This window comes from Danio rerio, chromosome 24 (genome assembly GCF_052040795.2).
Source record: "Danio rerio strain M-AB ecotype USA chromosome 24, GRCz13ab, whole genome shotgun sequence".
Classification (NCBI taxonomy): domain Eukaryota; kingdom Metazoa; phylum Chordata; class Actinopteri; order Cypriniformes; family Danionidae; genus Danio; species Danio rerio.
In genome coordinates, this window is record NC_141044.1 from 44,837,501 (window position 1) to 44,857,500 (window position 20,000).

The window sequence follows — 20,000 nt, forward strand, 5'->3', positions numbered from 1 at the left end:
TGTGTACACTATGATTTAATATAAAATTAACTTTAATGTGTGATAGGAATAAAACGTGATCATGAACAAATGATTTCTCCACTCAAATGAGTGGCGGCTTGGACCCAGAAACAGTATTACATACCTCACCCACACGTCACCACTTCACAAGCGGATAATCACTGCAAACATCATGCTCTTACTCAGAGTTTTTCTCTTGTTTCTAGTTCAAATATCTAAAAATTCTTAAATCAAGAAACATTTTCCAGACAAGCAGAAAACATTGTTTTGTTTTTAGAAATAAAGAGTCAAAATGAAGTAAGTCTAACCTTAAAACAAGCAAAAATAATCTGACAATGGGGGAAGCACATGATGTTACTTCAAACCGAAAACTAGACTATTTCTCTTCCCCCATAGTCAGATTATTTAGCTTCGTTTAAGGAAAAGCTCTCTTCATTTGGACTTATTATTTTCAGAAAACAACAGTATGTTTGCTTGTCTATAAAATGCTTGTTGATTTAAGAAAGTTTAGATATTTGGACTAGAAACAAGACACAAACTCTGAGTAAGAGGCATGTTTGCAGTAATGCTGTGTATAGTGTGTGAGTGTGTGTTGTCCTGCTGAACACTGGGCAGTTGTTGGGTTATTTGAGTGCGTCTGTCCTTCATATCCACTGATATTTCAGCTGTCGGAGCAGCTGAGCGTGATTCACCACTGATTCAACAGGACAAAACCATCTTTAAAGAGACAGTTCACACGGAAATGACCATGCAATACTGTAAACATATCCTCAGATAAGTAGTTATTCATGTTTAGTGATACATGTTACTATCTTTCCCTGTTTAATTCTGCTTCTGATTTGCATTATGGGTTCTTGATCTTTGAATTATGAAAAGTTTCAGAAAAGGGACTGATGTGTAATAGTGTGCAGTGCTGTATAGTGTGTGCTGGTGTTGTATATTACACTACAGAAAGCTTGTAATAAACTGCAGCACATTTACTCTTATTTTACACTCTCATTCCTCTACAGATTATTTCTGATATTATTTTAAACCTCTAAAATGTCAGTAAAAGTCTCTTTGTTAAACTGTAGAGTTGAATTGTCAACATCAGAAGTGGACAGAGCAGAGAGCAACATCCCATAATGCAGTTCACCACCGCTAATAAACACACAACACACAGACACTGTTGATGAGCAGAGGTTTACAGCGTACATCATTTACTCATCCTCAGATTGTTCAATACTGAACACGTTTCTGTGTTCTGCTGAGGTATTCATCAGATTTATTTTTTAGCTGAAAAAATAATTGCTGTGGGAGTAAATGGGTGGCAGTTTTGGGTGAGCTGTCTCTTTAAGGATTTCATTTCTTTTTTTATAATTTTAGTTAAATTAGTTGCATGCAGAACTTTCAGTTTCAGCCCAGAATCTTCACTTATTGGGAACACGCTCTGCAATAATAATCATTGTAGGATTGAACAGTGAGTTCTAATTGGATCTGACTGCTAGCGCTCACCTTATATACTGTAAGTCAGTGGTTCTCAAATTTTTCCATCAAGTACCACCTCAGAAAAAAATTGCCTCTTCAAGTACCACCATAATGAGCAGTATTGAAATATAGTAGCGTAGTAGGCCCAGTAAAGCAGCTACAACTCTGCACAGTTAAAAAAATGTGGCAGATTACCTTAGAAATATAGGCTATATGTCATATATGGCTTATTATGTACATCATTTTTGATAAATTTTGAAATGTGTGTAGCATGTACATCACATATTTAATTCCTCCGCGTACCACTAGAAGGAAGCCTGCGTACCACTAGTGGTACACGTACCACAGTTTGAGAACCACTGCTGTAAGTGATTGAGCTATGACTGTATATTACTAGGAAGCATTCTCATCTTGGTTTTCGCCCCAGTGCATGCAGAATTCTCCGTTTCAGGCCTAATTGAAGGACAAACAGCCAATTAAAAAGGAAAATTTGGATCAAAAACTGTTGTGGAATCTAATAATGACTAATAATGAATTGTAATCTGATCATGAAGTCGCTAACATTCACAGCGTTCACTGCTTAAGTGTTGACTTTATATTGACACAAAGCATTTTCATTTTCTGTTTGCACCCAAGTGCATGCAGATATTCCAGATTTTGGGCCAGGAAATTCCTGTGTGACAGACGCACAAGTAAATAAATCAGAAAAACGTGGGTCAAAAAACCTTTTGGAATGGAATTGACTGAAAGTGACTCATTAAATCAACATAGGTAAACAAAGTTAAATCAGTGACATCAAAATTAAAGCTAAATTAGTTGCATGGAGAATCAGTTCTGGCCCAGAGTGTTCATTTCAGTGCATCTCTATTGGAAACACGCACACCCAAAAACCAAATCATGACTTTGATCGTCACTGTTCGATCTCACCGCTGGTTCTGGCGTGGAGAAGACGTCCCGCACGTGCCTCGTGGGCTGGCGGTTCTTCTTGCGCAGTGTGTGTGTGTAGTTGTCCAGCCGCTTCTTCACCATGGCGGCCTGAGAGTGTGTGAGCGTGGACAGAAGAGCCTCCGTCGGGCCGTCACCCTGAGCTCCTGTAATCAGTGTGGTGAGCCCCGCATCCTGCAGCCACGCCTCCTCAAGCTCCGCCTCTGAAATGCAAATCAGATCAGAGTCAAATCACACACACAAGCACAAACACACACACACTCTATCTCTCTCTCACACACACAAACGCTCTTTCACACACACACACTGACAAGCAAACACACACACTCTCTCACACAGACACATGCGCACACACTCTCTCTCATTCACACAGACACAAACACACTCTCTCTCTCACACACCGTCTGTGCTGGCCTGCTCAGCTGGCTCCTGTTGGTGTGTGTGTGTGTCCTCCTGGATGTTCTTGACTTCGCTCCAGTAGTCCTCCATGGAGTCTCGAGACACACATTGCTCTGGAGACGCAGGGGCCCCGGGGCCACACACACTCATACTGCCGATCGGCTGATGCTGCGCCTTCCTGAGGGAGACACAGACGTGAGAGAAAGAGTGAGAGAATGTGTGTGTGAGTGTGTGCGTGTTTGATAGAGAATGTGTGCTTTGGTATATGTGTGTGAAAGAGAGAGAGTGTGTGTGTGTGTGAATTTAATGAATTAGGTGACCCCCCTCATTGTGCCACAACCCCCGCTTTGGGAAACACTGATTTAGAGGACGACATAATGTCATTATTTCAGCTGACCAATATATTTTTATAATGGATAAAGCATAATATCTGTGCTTTAAAAACAAAAAGAACAGAAAGAGATGCAGAAAAGTAAAAGCATGAAGCCTCACGAAAACAAGAAAACTAAAGCCTCAAACACTGATCCGTCACACACTCAATACATGTCATTTACTCACACACACACCGTTATTCTCGAGGGGAACAGTGGAATAAGGAGATGTAGAGGGAGGAACGGGACAAAATAAGTAAATACAGAAAACAAATTCTAAAAGAGAACACATAATGAAAATATAAAAAACATTAAAACAACTGAGAAAAAAAGAAAAAGAAGAAAAAAATGGAGGAAATAAAGGGAAAACAATGAAAAGAGCATTAAAAAGGCTCATAAAAGAGACAATTAAATGGTGACTGATGTCAGACATCCCATCATATTCATCATCAATGACTATCTCATTCAGAATAGTGTCAGATAATCATTACACTTACTGAGATACACAGAGTTTCATTCATCCATTCACCACAGAAGTGAACATTCACACACACACACACACACACACACACACACACACACACACACACACACACACTTAGTCATTCAACTTGATGAACTCCAGAAAAATCCAGTCAGTGACGACCACATCCACTAAATATCTGCACATTCTGTACTGAACTGAACTCGTCTAATGACGTCTCTACACCTGTATGAGAGGGATGCTTCCCGCATCTGTGTTGCCAGATCTTACCATGAAAATACATCAATCAAACACAAGCCTATAATCAACTTCAACACAAGTGTGTTACATTAAACATCCACAAACCAAAATATGACAAGATGCACTGTATTAACTCAACATCTCGAAGCAAAGTCACTTATAAATACTGTGGCTTAAAATAAGTGGACATGGCAACATTTCAGGAGCTTTCAGAAGTTTAATAGCAAGATCTACAGCATGATGTGAAGCCAATCTCTTCATTCATTTTCCTTCAGCTTAATCTGTTTATTCATCAGGGGTCGCCACAGCGGAATGAACCACCAACTATTTCAGCATAAGTTTTACACAGCGGATGCCCTTCCAGCTGCAACCCAGTACTGGGAAACACCCATACACACTTATTCACACTCATAGACTAAGGCCAGTTTAGTTTACCAATTCCCCTATACGCCCCCCCACGCCAACACAGGGAGAACATGCAAACTCCACGCAGAAACACCAACTGACCCAGTCGGGACTCAAACCAGCGACCTTCTTGCTGTGAGGCGACATTGCTGAGCCACAAATCATTTTAAAATTTGTAAAAATAAAAATAAATCTGAATTAATGCACAGTTCGATTGCAATGCATCAATAAACCAAATGTCATGTTGTGATAATGATATGTCTAACAATATAACTAACAAATGCTAATTTATAAGCTATTTAAATATATGTATACACATTTATGTAAATACCAGACTAAAATAAACAGATTTTTCTGATCAAATTAAATTGTAAAAACTATGCCAGTGCAAACATTTAGACTTTAAAACACCTAAAATGCTGGAAAGTGTGATTGTTATTGTCTGTAGCATTAGCATTAGTGTTTATTTTCAGCTCTAGGTACAGCTACAGGAGAGGCAGGGCTGAAGATAGTAAAGGCCGCACCTGATTGGTCTTATTTGTTTTATTTAGGCTAGAATAAAAGCAGTTTTTAATTATTTAAACCCATGTTAAGGTCAATATTATTGGCCCCTTCAGCAATATTAGTGTTGGATTGTCTCCAGAACAAACCACTGTTATACAATGACTTGCCTAATTACCCTAACTTTACCCTAATTACCCTAGTGAAGCCTTTACATGTCACTTTAAGCTGAACACTAGTGTCTTGAGTCTTGTATTATGTGCTGTCATCATGGTGAAGAGAAAATAAATCAGTTATTAGAGACGAGTTATTAACACTATTATGTGCAGAAATGTGTTGGAGAAATCTGCTCTCTGATAATTTGTAAGGGGGTGGGGGGTATTTTATACATAACATTAGCTAAATTTAATTAGCTTAAAGAAGTGCAACATGAATATTTTGCATATACTATTATCCTGATGATGATAACTTTCCAATATGTAGTGCAGCTCTACAATCCAGCAGACCATCTTCAGGTCTGAGACAAACACTCATATATGAGATATTAAATATTGATAAGCTGATGATGATGCGAGTCTCTCAGCGGCAGGAAGTGAAGCATCATTTAGCGGACGTTATCGATCAGCGCCGCACATGATGGAGCCTGAATTGCGTTACATGAAGATCTTAATAGCCTTCAGCAGTCTGCCTCTGTTTACACACACAGAAACACAATCTCCTGCGTTTCACTCCGAGCTTCATCTGGAAACACACACACACACACACACACACACTGATGCCGATGTGAGGAGTGTGCGGAATCTGTTCATTACAAAATAACTTTCTTCATTCCATCTGCATGAGGAACGGCAGGATTGCAGAACAGCCGAACACTGAATAACACTACAGCGAACACATGAACATGCTCAAGAGGACGAGTCTCACGCTAGTGGAATATCCCAGGAGAAAGTGTCATTGGTATTATGAATAACTCATTAATGCACAATTTAACTATTTCACTACTGTTATTACCATTACATTATTATTTATTATTTTACATAATAATTGAAGGAATAATATAAGGATATAATACATATAATAATAAAATATACACAGAATTATTATTATCTAGCAGAATAATGTATATTTAACCGATAAAACAATTACAGTGGTCAGACAGAACTTAACAAGTGTTTAACCAGGAATAATCCTCAGAACAGAGATTGTTAACTCATATAACCTCACAGCCTGATGGGTAACAGACGAATTCAGTCATTCTGAAGCAGAAAACACACACAAAACAATCACAACAGCACAATATATGAAGGAAAACACAACTCACCAATGTGTGTCACCAAGTGAGCGAGCCGGACTTATGAACACCACTCACACACACACACACACACACACACACACACACACACACACACACACACACACACACTCAAACATCAGCATATTCAGCAAAGGCCAGCAGAAACAAACAATGGAGTCTCCGATTTCTGTGATCTATTTTTAGACACAATTACTAACATTCACGAAGACCAGTTCAACACTAATATTAGAAGAGCAGTGAACTAAACCAGAAGAGCCCTAAACTAAACCAGAAGAGCCCTAAACTAAACCAGAAGAGCCCTGAACTACACTAAGTGTAGTAAACTAAACCAGAAGTGCACTAAACTACACCAGAAGAGCCCTAAACTAAACCAGAAGAGCCCTAAACTACACCAGAAGCGCACTAGACTACACCAGAAGTGCACTAAACTACACCAGAAGTGCACTAAACTACACCAGAAGAGCACTAGACTACACCAGAAGAGCCCTAAACTAAACCAGAAGAGCCCTAAACTAAACCAGAAGAGCCCTAAACTACACCAGAAGCGCACTAGACTACACCAGAAGTGCACTAAACTACACCAGAAGTGCACTAAACTACACCAGAAGAGCACTAGACTACACCAGAAGAGCCCTAAACTAAACCAGAAGAGCCCTAAACTAAACCAGAAGAGCCCTAAACTACACCAGAAGCGCACTAGACTACACCAGAAGTGCACTAAATTACACCAGAAGAGCACTAGACTACACCAGAAGTGCACTAGACTAGAGCAGAAGTACACTAGACTACACCAAAAGTGCACTAGACTACAGCAGAAGTGCACTAAATTACACCAGAAGAGCACTAGACTACACCAGAAGAGCACTAGACTACACCAGAAGTGCACTAGACTACAGCAGAAGTACACTAGACTCCAGCAGAAGTGCACTAGACTCCAGCAGAAGTTTACTAGACTAAAGCAGAAGTGCACTAGACTCCAGCAGAAGTACACTAGACTCCAGCAGAAGTTTACTAGACTAAAGCAGAAGTGCACTAGACTACAGCAGAAGTACACTAGACTCCAGCAGAAGTGCACTAGACTCCAGCAGAAGTTTACTAGACTAAAGCAGAAGTACACTAGACTCCAGCAGAAGTACACTAGACTCCAGCAGAAGTACACTAGACTCCAGCAGAAGTACACTAGACTCCAGCAGAAGTACACTAGACTACAGCAGAAGTACACTAGACTACAGCAGAAGTACACTAGACTCCAGCAGAAGTACACTAGACTCCAGCAGAAGTACACTAGACTCCAGCAGAAGTACACTAGACTCCAGCAGAAGTGCACTAGACTACAGCAGAAGTACACTAGACTCCAGCAGAAGTACACTAGACTCCAGCAGAAGTACACTAGACTCCAGCAGAAGTGCACTAGACTTGCAGTGAACTGAACCAGCAGAGCAGAGAGACTCACTGTGTGTTGATCAGACTTTTACTCCTCCAGACAGCAGAATCAAACACTGAGCAGTCCAGCTGATGTCCTCAATCAGGTCCTGTACACACTCCATCAGTTCATAGGCTGAGCTCATTCAGCAGAGCAGTGTGTGGGTGCTCTCCTTTAGGTCCTGTACTGACTCCACCGCACACACACACTACTGAACACTCTCAGCGCAGAGCAAGACCAGAGAGAGAGAGAGGGGCGGTCGAACGAGAGCGAGTGTGTGTGAGAGAGAAAGAGAGAGACGCGGACGAACGAGATAGACAGAAGGAGGGAGAGGTAGAAGAACAAGAGGGACAAACAAGGGAGAGAGGGACGAGAGAAAGACCAGAGGATTTCCTCTTCCTGTGTGTGTCCTTTGCATGTGTGTGTGTGTATGTTATTGTTTTAGAGTGTGTGTGTGCATATGAGTGAGTGTGTTTAAGGTATAGTATGTTAGACAGAGAGAGAGTGTTTGTGTGCGTGTTTGAAAGTATGTGAGTGTGTGCAAGTGTTTTAAAGTGTGTACTAGAGTGTGTTTACATGTGTGTGTGTGTGTGTGTGTGTGTGTGTGTGTGTGTGTGTGAATGTTTGCATGTGTTACTGCTTTAGAGTGTGTGTGTGTGTGTGTGTGTGTGTGTGTGTGTGTGTGTGTGTGCATGTGAGCGAGTGTGTTTAAGGTATAGCATGTTAGACAGAGAGAGAGAGTGTGTGTGTTTGAAAGTATGTGAGTGTGTGCAAGTGTTTTAAAGTGTGTACTAGAGTGTGTTACCATATGTGTGTGTGTGTGTGTGTGTGAATGAGTATATGAATGTTTGCATGTGTTACTGCTTTAGAGTGTGTGTGTGTGTGTGTGTGTGTGTGTGTGTGTGTGTGTGTGTGTGTGTGTGTGTGTGTGTGTGTGTGTGTGTGTGTGTGTGTGTGTGTGAGTGTGTGTGTGTGTGTGTGTGTTTGTGTGTGTGTGTGTGTGTGTGTTTGTGTGTGTGTGTGTGTGCATGTGAGCGAGTGTGTTTAAGGTATAGCATGTTAGACAGAGAGAGAGTGTGTGTGTGTGTGTGTGTGTGTTTGAAAGTATGTGAGTGTGTGCAAGTGTTTTAAAGTGTGTACTAGAGTGTGTTACCATATGTGTGTGTGTGTGTGTGTTTGTATGTGTGTGTGTGTGAATGAGTATATGAATGTTTGCATGTGTTACTGCTTTAGAGTGTGTGTGTGTGTGTGTGTGTGTGTGTGTGTGTGTGTGTGTGTGTGTGTGTGTGTGTGTGTGTGAGTGTGTGTGTGTGTGTGTGTGTGTGTGTCTCCACCCATTGCTCCACTTGTCCTCATCTCTTTTTATCTTTGTACTTGACTTTCTACAGCAGTGTAACATGTCGGAGATGATTTTGCTTCAACTTTTCTTAATGTTATTATTATTTATTTTGATCTCTCTCTCTATTCTCTCTCTCTCTCTCTCTCTCTCTATTCTCTCTCTCTCTCTCTCTCTCTCTCTCTCTCTGTGTCTCTATTCTCTCTCTCTCTCTCTCTCTCTATTCTCTCTCTCTGTTCATTATCTGTCCATGGTCTCCTTAGTTGTCAGCTCCTCTTCCTCTGGGCTGATCCTGGATCAGTGTAATCCAGCTGAACTGTTTCCAGACGTGTGTTTGACCACCAGCACTTTATAAACACACACACACACACTTCACACCATGCTTTAATCTCTCCATCAGCATTTACATTCTTTCACTCACACACACACACACACACACACACACACACACACACACACACACACACACACACACACACACACACACACACACACTGCTGTTCTGGAGTTCACACCAAACCAACAGTGATTATCAGATAAAGTTGATCCTCAGTTGTGTTCATGAGCAATAATGGATATTTCTTACTCAATATGCTAAAATCTGCAGGAAACAGGGTGCTGGAAACACACTGCACATCAGGGCTGCGTAAGATTGGGAAAATGTGTGATATGCGGTATTTCTGTGGAGTGTTGCCAAAGCGTTATCACTTCCCTTTGAGAAAATCTTTTATATCAGCTTCTCAAACAAACATTCACTCATTCATTTCCCTTCAGCTTATTCATCTGCCACAGCGGAATGAACCACCAACTATTCCAGCACATGTATACACTGTGGATGCCCTTCCAGCTGCAACCCAGTACTGGGAAATACCCATACACACTCATTCACACACACACTCATACACTATGGTCAGTTTAGTTGATCAGTTCCCCTATAGCGCATGTGTTTGGACTGTGGGGGAAACCGGAGCACCCGGAGGAAACCCACACCAACACGGGGAGAACATGCAAACTCCACACAGAAACACCAAACTGACCTAGTCGGGACTCAAACCAGAGCCCTTCTTGCTTTGAGGCAACAGCCCCAACCACTAAGCCCCAAAAAACACATTTAGGGCGCACTCGCACTCTGCTATTCCAACTGTGCCCAGGCCCGTTTCCCGGATCGTTTGAGAAGAATATTATTCTATATTTTCTATCGTGGGTTTTGTAAACGTCTGGCGCCCCCCGACATGTATATAGGTCAGATCTGAGTGAAAATAAACGTAAAGCATGTGCTGGAGACATGCAGAACTCATGAGCTCACTCTTGCAGGAACGCAAGCAAATCCATCTCAACATTAAAGCGCAAGCGTCTCGGAGGTCGTTCATATCAGCCAATCAGGCGCCTCAGTCTCCGCATCTCTAATGTTGGCGCACAGGTTTGTTTTTTCGAGTCTCCCGGAGGTAAAAACTATCATGAATCCATCAAGAGCGCCGGCGTTTTTCCTCCCCGAGTCTTAAAGAGAAACATCTGGAGCCTAAAAATACCTTTGAGTCGAATTATAAGCAAAGCTGATGAGGAAGAGCTCAGACTGAGGAGCACCGAGCTGGACTGTTCAGCTGCAGCACATATAACAATAGACATGATGGACAGAAAAAACATCACAATTTCAGACAATAATCCGTCTGCATGCTCACACACACATGCACAAGAGCTAAACACACTTCAGGGTTCAACGCTAAGAATGTTTTCTACCGGCCCGACGGGGCCAGTGGTTCAGATTTTTACTTGCCCTGCCACAATTTTCACTGGCCCCACCAAACAAAAGATGTTACTAGCTATTTCTTAGCCACATATAGTATTTTAAGTGCGGTTTATTTATAAACTAATGTGGAGAGGATCATGTGTTTATGAGCCGGTCCTGCATTATCCAATGTATGATTGACCAATCAGACGATTCCTCAGCCACTATGAACACCCTCAGCTCCACATCACAGACATCTTCATCTTGAAGAATCCCCCTCTTCCACCCCTGCTCCTCCTCCATTCCTAGATGAGCGGCACGGTGGCCCAGTGGTTAGCACTGTTGCCTCAAAGCAAGAACGTCTCTGGTTCTAGTCCTTACCAAGCCAGCTGATGTTTCTGTGTGGAGTTTACTTGTTCTCCCTGTGCTCACGTGGGTTTCCCCCGGGTTCCCCGGTTTCCTCCCACCGTTCAAAAACATATGAATTAGGTTAATTGACTAATCCAAATCGGCACTATAGACATGCTGCTAGTCAGTAGTTATCTTTTAAGAGTGATCACTGTCTGTTCATCTGCTACAACAGCAGGGGAGTTCTCCACATCTACCTGAGCTCAAACTCCCCCCTCGCCCTGCAAACTGGAGGGAGCCCCGGGCTCGAGGATCTTATGTGCTCAGGGCTCTCTCCCGGGACAGCATGATGAACACGCTTTATAATCAATCATCAGCTGAGGGCGAACTCTTGAAATAATGTTTCAAAAGCCACACATAATTGAGTTTTGAGTCAGTTTTATTCATTTTTTTCATGTTTTTTTAAAGGAAAATTATTCAGTTCATCAAGTTCATTAAATGTAAAAGTTTTTTACAATTTTAAATGACTGCTTTCTTATTGTATGCAGTCTCAAATAAAATTATAACTCCAGACATTATTGCTTTTATTATTAAGTAAAATAATTTTTGTCTCCTTTTCAGAAATAAAAAGTCAAAATAAAGTGAGTTTTTCTTTAAAACAAGCAAATGTTTTTGTATATGGTTTGCCAGTTTGGCAAGCAAAAAATATGAAAAAATATCTGTATTTTGCTGACACCATTTTCAGATTTTTTAATATTTGTTTTAAGGAGTAACTCACTTAATTTTGACTTTTTTTTTCTAAAACAAAACAATTATTTTAGTAAAAAAATAGTCTTTTCCCCAAATTCCACCTTTATCATTTTATTTTGTGTAATTCATTTTATTTTATAATTTCTCATGTGCATTTATCCAATGGTTCAATCATTTATAAATAACAGCAATACAAAAATACACTTGCTGTGTTGTATTTCTCTAAATGCCATTTCAACGTATATCTGTATTAATATGTCAATAATCAAATTACTTATAAATTAACAAACAAAAGAAAGATAATAAAGATATTTTAAATATATTAATAAGTATGTTTACTTTTTTTTTTGAAGACAAAATGTTGCACAACAGAAAGATGACTTTATAATCAAATGACGGATACATACTGACAGACTACAGCAGAGCAGCACAGCTGTATCCCCGTCTGAAGCTGAACTCAACTGTTATCCTGAGCATTTGCTGATTAGATGAACTGCACTTCTGATTTATTGATCCCCAATCTGCCAAATTCACCACACTCTCCATCTTATCAGTGTGTGTGTGTGTGTGTGTGTGTGTGTGTGTGTGTGTGTGTGTGTGTGTTTCCACATCAGTCTCTGAGAATGCAGATTAAAGCCCACCATGGCTCTGGAATCTGACCCTTCACTCTGAAAAATGCTGGGTTGTTTTAACCTAACGTTGCAGCAAATTTGGACAAACCCAGACATTGGGTTAAAAAGTTAAATTTAAACTTATTAGGGGAAAAAAACACAATTGGGTCAAATATAGACAAAGCCAGCCGCTGGGTTAAAAAGTGATTTCAATGTAGTTAAACCCAATGTTGAGTCAAATGTGGACAAACCTGAGTGTTGTGTTAAAAAGCGTCACTTACATTAAACTCAAAAAAGAACCCAGTGTTGGGTCAAATGTAGTCAGACACTGGGTTACACAGTGTAATTAATATTTAATTGAAAAGAATTAACCCAATGTTTGGTCAAAAATCGCCAGCCAGCCACTGGGTTAAATGGTGTCATTTATATTATATTTTATAAATGTAATCAGCCGCTGGGTCAAATGAAGACAAAGCCAACTATTAGATTTAAAAGTGTCATTTAAATTAATGTGAATTAAAATAACTCAGCATTGGGTGAAATATGGGCAAACCCAGGAGTTGGGTTAAAAAAATTGTAACCTAAATTTAATTGAAAAGACTTAATGTTGGGTTAAACATAGACAAACCCAACCGCTGGGTAAAAAAGTTTAATGTAATTGGGGAAAACAACCCAATTTTGGGTTAAATATAGACAAACCCAGGCCCTGGGTCACTGTGATTACATTTAATTAAAAAAAATAATCCAAATCTCAGATCAAATATGGAAAAAAGCCGACCATTTAATTAAAAACTATAATGAAAATGTCATTAAAAAACAAATAACCCAACCCCTGGGTTAAAAAGTGTCATTTAACCCAATGTTCAGTCAAATGTGGACAAACCCAACCGCTGGGTTAAAAGGTTTCAATTCCATGGGAAAAAAAAGAAATTAACCCAACGATAAGTTTGTCCATGTTTGACCCAGCAGTGGTGTAAATCCACCCAGCATATGTCTAGAGTGTTCTGAAAGTCTTATGACCCACCAGAGACGCGGCGCGGCCCAGTTTACCCCACAGGCGGGCGGGCAGCGGCGTCAGCAGAGCGAGAGGCTAAAAGCTCAACATTAGCGGATCAATAGAGTCACTCTGAACCGGACAGATTCATATCAGAGCTAATGGAGCATTACTGATCAACACACACACACACACACACACACACACACACACACACACACACTCACACACACTATTATTAGCTCAGCTCAGAACTGTTATACAGCGATAGAACACACACTCCAACATTCTCCATGTGTGTGCAGTCTGTGGATTACTGTGAGAGTGACAGTGTGTGTATGTATGTATGAGTACATGTGTGTGTCTGTGTTTGTATATATGAATATGTGTGTGTGTGTGTGCGCATTTGTATTTGTGTACAAGTGTGTGTTTATACAGTATATTAGTAAGTGTGTGTGTGTGTGTCTGTGTGTATGAGTATATATGTCTGTGTGTCCATTTGTGTGTGTGTGTGTGTGTGTGTGTGTGTGTGTTAAGTGTATTAATGGACACGGCGTGTGCTTTTAGAACTCCTCAGAAAGGAAGTAGCCGCCGTTGGAACTTCCTGTTTTGACTGAAGTGATTGTAAAGTGTCAGAGAGGTGTGTGTGTGTGTGTGTGTGTGTGTGTGTGTGTGTGTGTGTGTGTGTGTGTGGTATAATGCTGTATATCATCACTCTCAACACACCCTCACAAAATCAATAACACAACATTAACTTCCTATTAGCCTCAGCGAGACACACACACACACACACACACACACACACACACACACACACACACAGAAAATAATGTGAAACAAATGTAAAATAGAGATGTGACACTGAAGAACGACAAAACAATCCTGCTTTACCCACACACACTCACACACACAAAAACTCACTCTCACACACACATAAACATAAACATACACACACACACACTCTCTCTCTCTACAGCCTGAGTCCTGCAGATTGTGTGTGTGTGGGGGGAACACACACACACACACACACTGAACACAATTAAAGAGAAACTCAGAGTCAGTTTCATCTGACAGAGAACAACGGTGCAGATTTACCAGTCAAATCACACACACACACACACACACACACACACACACACACACACACACTCATGCAAAGCAGATTCTGTGCGAGAGAGCGCTGGAGAAACAAGAGAACAAGAGTGTGTATGAAAGAGAAACTGACACAGGTTCTCGCTCTCTCTCTCACACACACACACACACACACACACACACACACACAGATCGGGACTTTCAGCATTCACAAAAGCACATTCTCCCACAGCCACTAAAACAGGTTCTCAATGACTGAACTTCAACTGTGTGTGTGTGTGTGTGTGTGTGTGTGTGTGTGTGTGTGTGTGTGTGTGTGTGTGAGATGCCTGTTTGAGCAAAAAAAACTATCCAGCATGTTTGACATGAGTTCCAGTAGATAAATCTGAGTGTGTCAATCGTTCCTGTGTCCAAAACTCCTGTCCCTACTATTTAGATCAAGAATCATTTGCTGACATGAATCAGTGAGTAGTGATTCAACAAAAGAACCATTTGCTGACATGAATCAGTGATTCATGATTCAACAAAAGAACCATTTGCTGACATGAATCAGTGAGTCATGATTAAACAAAAGAACCATTTGCTGACACGAATCAGTGAGTAGGGATTCAACAAAAGAACCATTTGCTGACATGAATCAGTGAGTAGGGATTCAACAAAAGAACCATTTGCTGACATGAATCAGTGAGTCATGATTCAACAAAAGAATAATTTGCGAACATGAATCAGTGAGTCATGATTCAACAAAAGAATCATTTGCTGACATGAATCAGTGATTCATGATTCAACAAAAGAACTATTTGCTGACATGAATCAGTGAGTCATGATTCAACAAAAGAACTATTTGCTGACATGAATCAGTGAGTCATGATTCAACAAAAGAACCATTTGCTGACATGAATCAGTGAGTCATGATTCAACAAAAGAATCATTTGCTGACATGAATCAGTGAGTCATGATTCAACAAAAGAATTATTTGCTGACATGAATCAGTGAGTCATGATTCAACGAAAGAACCCTTTGCTGACATGAATCAGTGAGTCTTGATTCAACAAAAGAATAATTTGCGAACATGAATCAGTGAGTCATGATTCAACGAAAGAACCCTTTGCTGACATGAATCAGTGAGTCTTGATTCAACAAAAGAATCATTTGCTGACATGAATCAGTGAATTGTGATTAAACAAAAGATTCATTTGCTGACAAGAAGCAGTGAACTACGATTCAACAGAAGAATCATTTATTGACATGAATCAGTGAGTCTTAATTCAACTGGATAATCATTTGCTGACATATTAAAGACTATTGAAGGATCAGTTTGACCCCAAAACACTCATTAATCATCTTTATTCTTTAAAAAAAACACAAGATGTCACATGGGGTGACACGGCGGCTCAGTGGTTAACACTGTGGCCTTACAGCAAGAAGGTCCCTGGTTCCGGCTGGGTCAAACACATGCACTATAGGGGAATTGATCAACTATGTTGATGGCCGTAGTGTATGAGTGTGTGTGTGTGTGTGTGTGTGTGTGTGTGTGTGTGTGAGAGAGAGAGAATGAGTGTGTATGGGTGTTTCCTAGTACTGGGTTGCAGCTGGAAGGGCATCCGCTGTGTAAAACATGTGCTAGAATAATGGCGGTTCATTCCACTGTGGTGGTACCTCTGATAAATAAAGATTTTTATAATATTCAGCAGATTGATGTTTAGTATCATCACTTAATCTGATATAGATAATAATAAACACGTCTGTTTTTGTTCATTTTAATAGATGATATTTTTGTTTGTTACTCTGAACATTACTCTGGAAGTTTTTGATTATTTGGAACAACACTCTTATGTTTAATTTGCTTCCTGTGATTATAAAATCACTTTTCTTTATTTAATCTGACCTGACATTACAGTCAAACAGAACCAGTTTGTCAGCAACGTGCAAATATTTGTAGTGTTTTTCCTCGTTAAAGCGTTTTGAATGAGAATGCGTCTTCTAAAGAAATCAGCGTAATTATGAAAAGTGACGAACACAAAACAAACATAACTGGTTTACATTTCCATCCAATCTGAGATTCAACAAATATTTCAACCAGCATCATTTCCCCTAAAACAAACACGGTTTAAGATGACGATATCGCTCACTTCAGCATAGAATCCAGTTCTTCAGAAATATACGGCTCATTCCTGAACTGTGGGTTCATTTCTGCCATTCATTCATTCATTTATTCATTACTCTTCAACTGGGATAATTTACAAGAGAATTGACAGTCAGCTGAATCCATTATTAATTTGAGTAATGCTAAATGCTTAAATGTGATACTGTGAACATTCAGTTCTGTTAATAGTTGTTTAACTTATCGTTCAACTTTTTAAACAGTTACAGATTTTACGTTAACATAATTGATGATTTCGACGAAGAGTTTTCCACAATAGATTTGACGATAACAGTTGACAATAAGAGTTGACGGTAACAGTTGACGAGAACAGTTGATAATAATAGAGTTAACAGACGATAACAAAGTTGACGATTATAGAGTTTACGATAACAGTTGACGATAACAGTTGACGAAAACAGTTGACGATAACAGAATTGACGATAACAGTTGATGATAACAGTTGACGATAACAGAGTTGACGATAACAGTTGGCGATAACAGAGTTGACGATAACAGTTGGCGATAACAGTTGGCGATAACAGTTGGCGATAACAGAGTTGACGATAACAGTTGACAATACAAGAGTTGACTATAATAGAATTGATTATAACAGAGCTGACAATAAAAGAGTTGATGATAACAGAGTTGACAACAATAGAGTTGACGATTACAAAGTTGACGATTATAGAGTTGACGGTAAAGGAGTTGACGGTAACTGTTGACAATAATAGAGTTGATGATAACAGTTGACAATAATAGAATTGATTATTACAGAGCTGACAATAAGAGAGTTGATGGTACACTAAAATACACTAAACGTTTTTTTTTTTGTACAAAAATTATGAATAACACAGAAACTAGTTGTTTCATACAAATGTTTACTAGATTAAACTAAAAAAGAATATGTAAATGAGACTCCGGTATTATAAGCTCAGTAGTATAATTCAGGAGGCGGAGACTGTCAAACACACTGTAGGTCCAAGTCTCAAATGAATATTGAACACAACATGTCTCTAAATACACACTCAAACATACTTTTTAGAGGTAACTTGAAATTATTTGTGTTTTTACTCAAAACCAGCAAAAATGACCCCGCAGTTCCAGAATCAGCCGTATACAGTCAACTAAATCAGCAGTGTTTACAGACTCTTCCTGATGAAACAGCTCTGAGGCTGCTTTACTGTAGTAATCTCGGTCTTTACCTGTGCTGGCCGAGGCTGTCTCCGTTTCTGGAAGCTTTCATGACTATCCGCTGGACTTTCTGACTATATTTCTGCTGCTCTTCCGTCTTTATTCCCGTCGGCTGGAATGTGGACCGACGGCATTGATGAGCATCAGCTGTTCTCAGATCAGCTCAAAACTGCACTGCTTTACATGCTTTAACACCAGCACAACCTCACTCTAATGCCTTCTGTACACTGCAGGATTTTCTTACTGAGTCTAGTCCTGCTTCTAGTCCCAATTTTAAACAATTCTTCAATCAAGAAGCAATTTTAAACACACAAAATTAAAAAAATCTCATTCAGTCTAGTTTTAATCCAAGAAAACCTGATTTAGTCTAGATTTAGTCAGAGAGAACCTGATTTAGTCTAGATTTAGTCAGAGAAAACCTGATTTAGTCTAGATTTAGTCAGAGAGAACCTGATTTAGTCTAGATTTAGTCAGAGAGAACCTGATTTAGTCTAGATTTAGTCAGAGAGAACCTGATTTAGTCTAGATTTAGTCAGAGAGAACCTGATTTAGTCTAGATTTAGTCAGAGAGAACCTGATTTAGTCTAGATTTAGTCAGAGAGAACCTGATTTAGTCTAGATTTAGTCAGAGAGAACCTGATTTAGTCTAGATTTAGTCAGAGAGAACCTGATTTAGTCTAGATTTAGTCAGAGAGAACCTGATTTAGTCTAGATTTAGTCAGAGAGAACCTGATTTACTTTATTTGAGTCAAAGAAAATTGTATAAATTGTATTTAGTCTAACTTTAAACTTAGTATAGTTTTAGTCAGAGAAAACCAAATCTAGTGTAGTTTTATTCAAATAAAACCTGATTTAGTCTAGATTTAGTCAGAGAAAACCTGATTTAGTCTAGATTTAGTCAGAGAAAACCTGATTTAGTCTAGATTAAGTCAGAGAAAACCTGATTTAGTCAGAGAAAACTTAATATAGTCTAGTTTTCGTCAAAGAAAACCTGATTTAGTCTAGTTTTAGTCAGAGAAAACCAAATCTAGTGTAGTTTTAGTTAAACAAAACCTGATTTAGTCTATTTTAGTCAAAGAAAACTTAATTTAGTCTAGTTTTAGGTAAAGAAAACTTACTTTACTTTAGTTTTAGTCAAAGAAAACCAAACTCAGTCTAGATTTAGTCTAAATTTAGTCCTGATTTAATCTAGTTTTAGTTAAAGAAAACTTAATTTAGTCTAGATTTAGTCAAAGAAAACTTAATTTAGTCTAGATTTAGTCAAAGAAAACTTAATTTAGTCTAGATTTAGTCAAAGAAAACTTAATTTAGTCTAGATTAAGTCAGAGAAAACCTAATTTAGTGTAGTCTTAGTTAAAGAAAACCTTATTTAATCTAGTTTTAGTGAAAGAAAACTTAATTTTGTCTACTTTTAGTGAAATAAACCCTGATTTAGTCTAGATTTAGTCAGAGAAAACCTGATTTAATCTAGTTTTAGTCAAAGAAAACCTAATTTAGTATAGTTTTAGTGAAATAAACCCTGATTTAGTCAGAGAAAACCACATTTGTGGAAGCACAAACTGTTTATTGTTTTTGTTTCATGTTTAGAACATGAACACCTTCATCACAGTCTTGTGTTTTGATGCTGATCTACATTCTGCAGGTCACAGTTTCCGCATTACAGATGAACCAATGGAGATGATTTACATACAGCAGCACATACGGCACACTTCCAGAGGAAGAAGCTGACACTGAACACAATCAAAGCAGAGAATCAGACACTTCTAGAACAATCACAGGATTAAATATCAGAGGAAGTGGAGTTATGAAGAGCACATCACATTTGCACATCACTAGAGTCTAGTGTTAGAGCTTACCGCAAAACTCAATCAAACAAAACACACACGCAGCATTACAGACACATTTACAGCCACATTCATCAATCATTCACTCTCCTTCAGCTCAGTCCCTTTATTAATCAGGGGTCGCCACAGTGGAATGAACCAACAACTATTCCAGCAAATGTTTTACAAAGTGGATGCCCTTACAGCTGCAATCCAGTACTGGGAAACACCCATACACACTCATTCACTCACACACACACACACACACACTCATACACTACGACCAGTGTAGTTGATCAGTTCCCCTATAGCGCATGTGTTTGGACTGTGGGGGAAACCGGAGCACCCGGAGAAAACCCACACTAACACGGGGAGAACATGCAAACTCCACACAGAAACACCAACTGACCCAGCCGAGACTCAAACCAGAGAC

General features: G+C 39.4%; 1 protein-coding gene across 3 annotated transcripts in view; it reads right to left on the minus strand.

Moving 5' to 3' along the window:
- Nucleotides 1–20,000, minus strand: part of arhgap28 (Rho GTPase activating protein 28) — a 46,230-nt gene that overhangs the window by 23,754 nt on the left and 2,476 nt on the right. Inside the window, exons 1-3 of one of the 3 annotated variants that reach the window (XM_087308558.1) lie at nucleotides 17,756–17,816; nucleotides 2,814–2,989; nucleotides 2,395–2,615 (exon numbers count right to left, since the gene is read on the minus strand). In XM_087308558.1, the coding sequence (XP_087164684.1) occupies nucleotides 2,395–2,615; nucleotides 2,814–2,989; nucleotides 17,756–17,796 (438 nt within the window). In that variant the 5' untranslated portion in view covers nucleotides 17,797–17,816. 3 annotated transcript variants of the gene reach the window in all.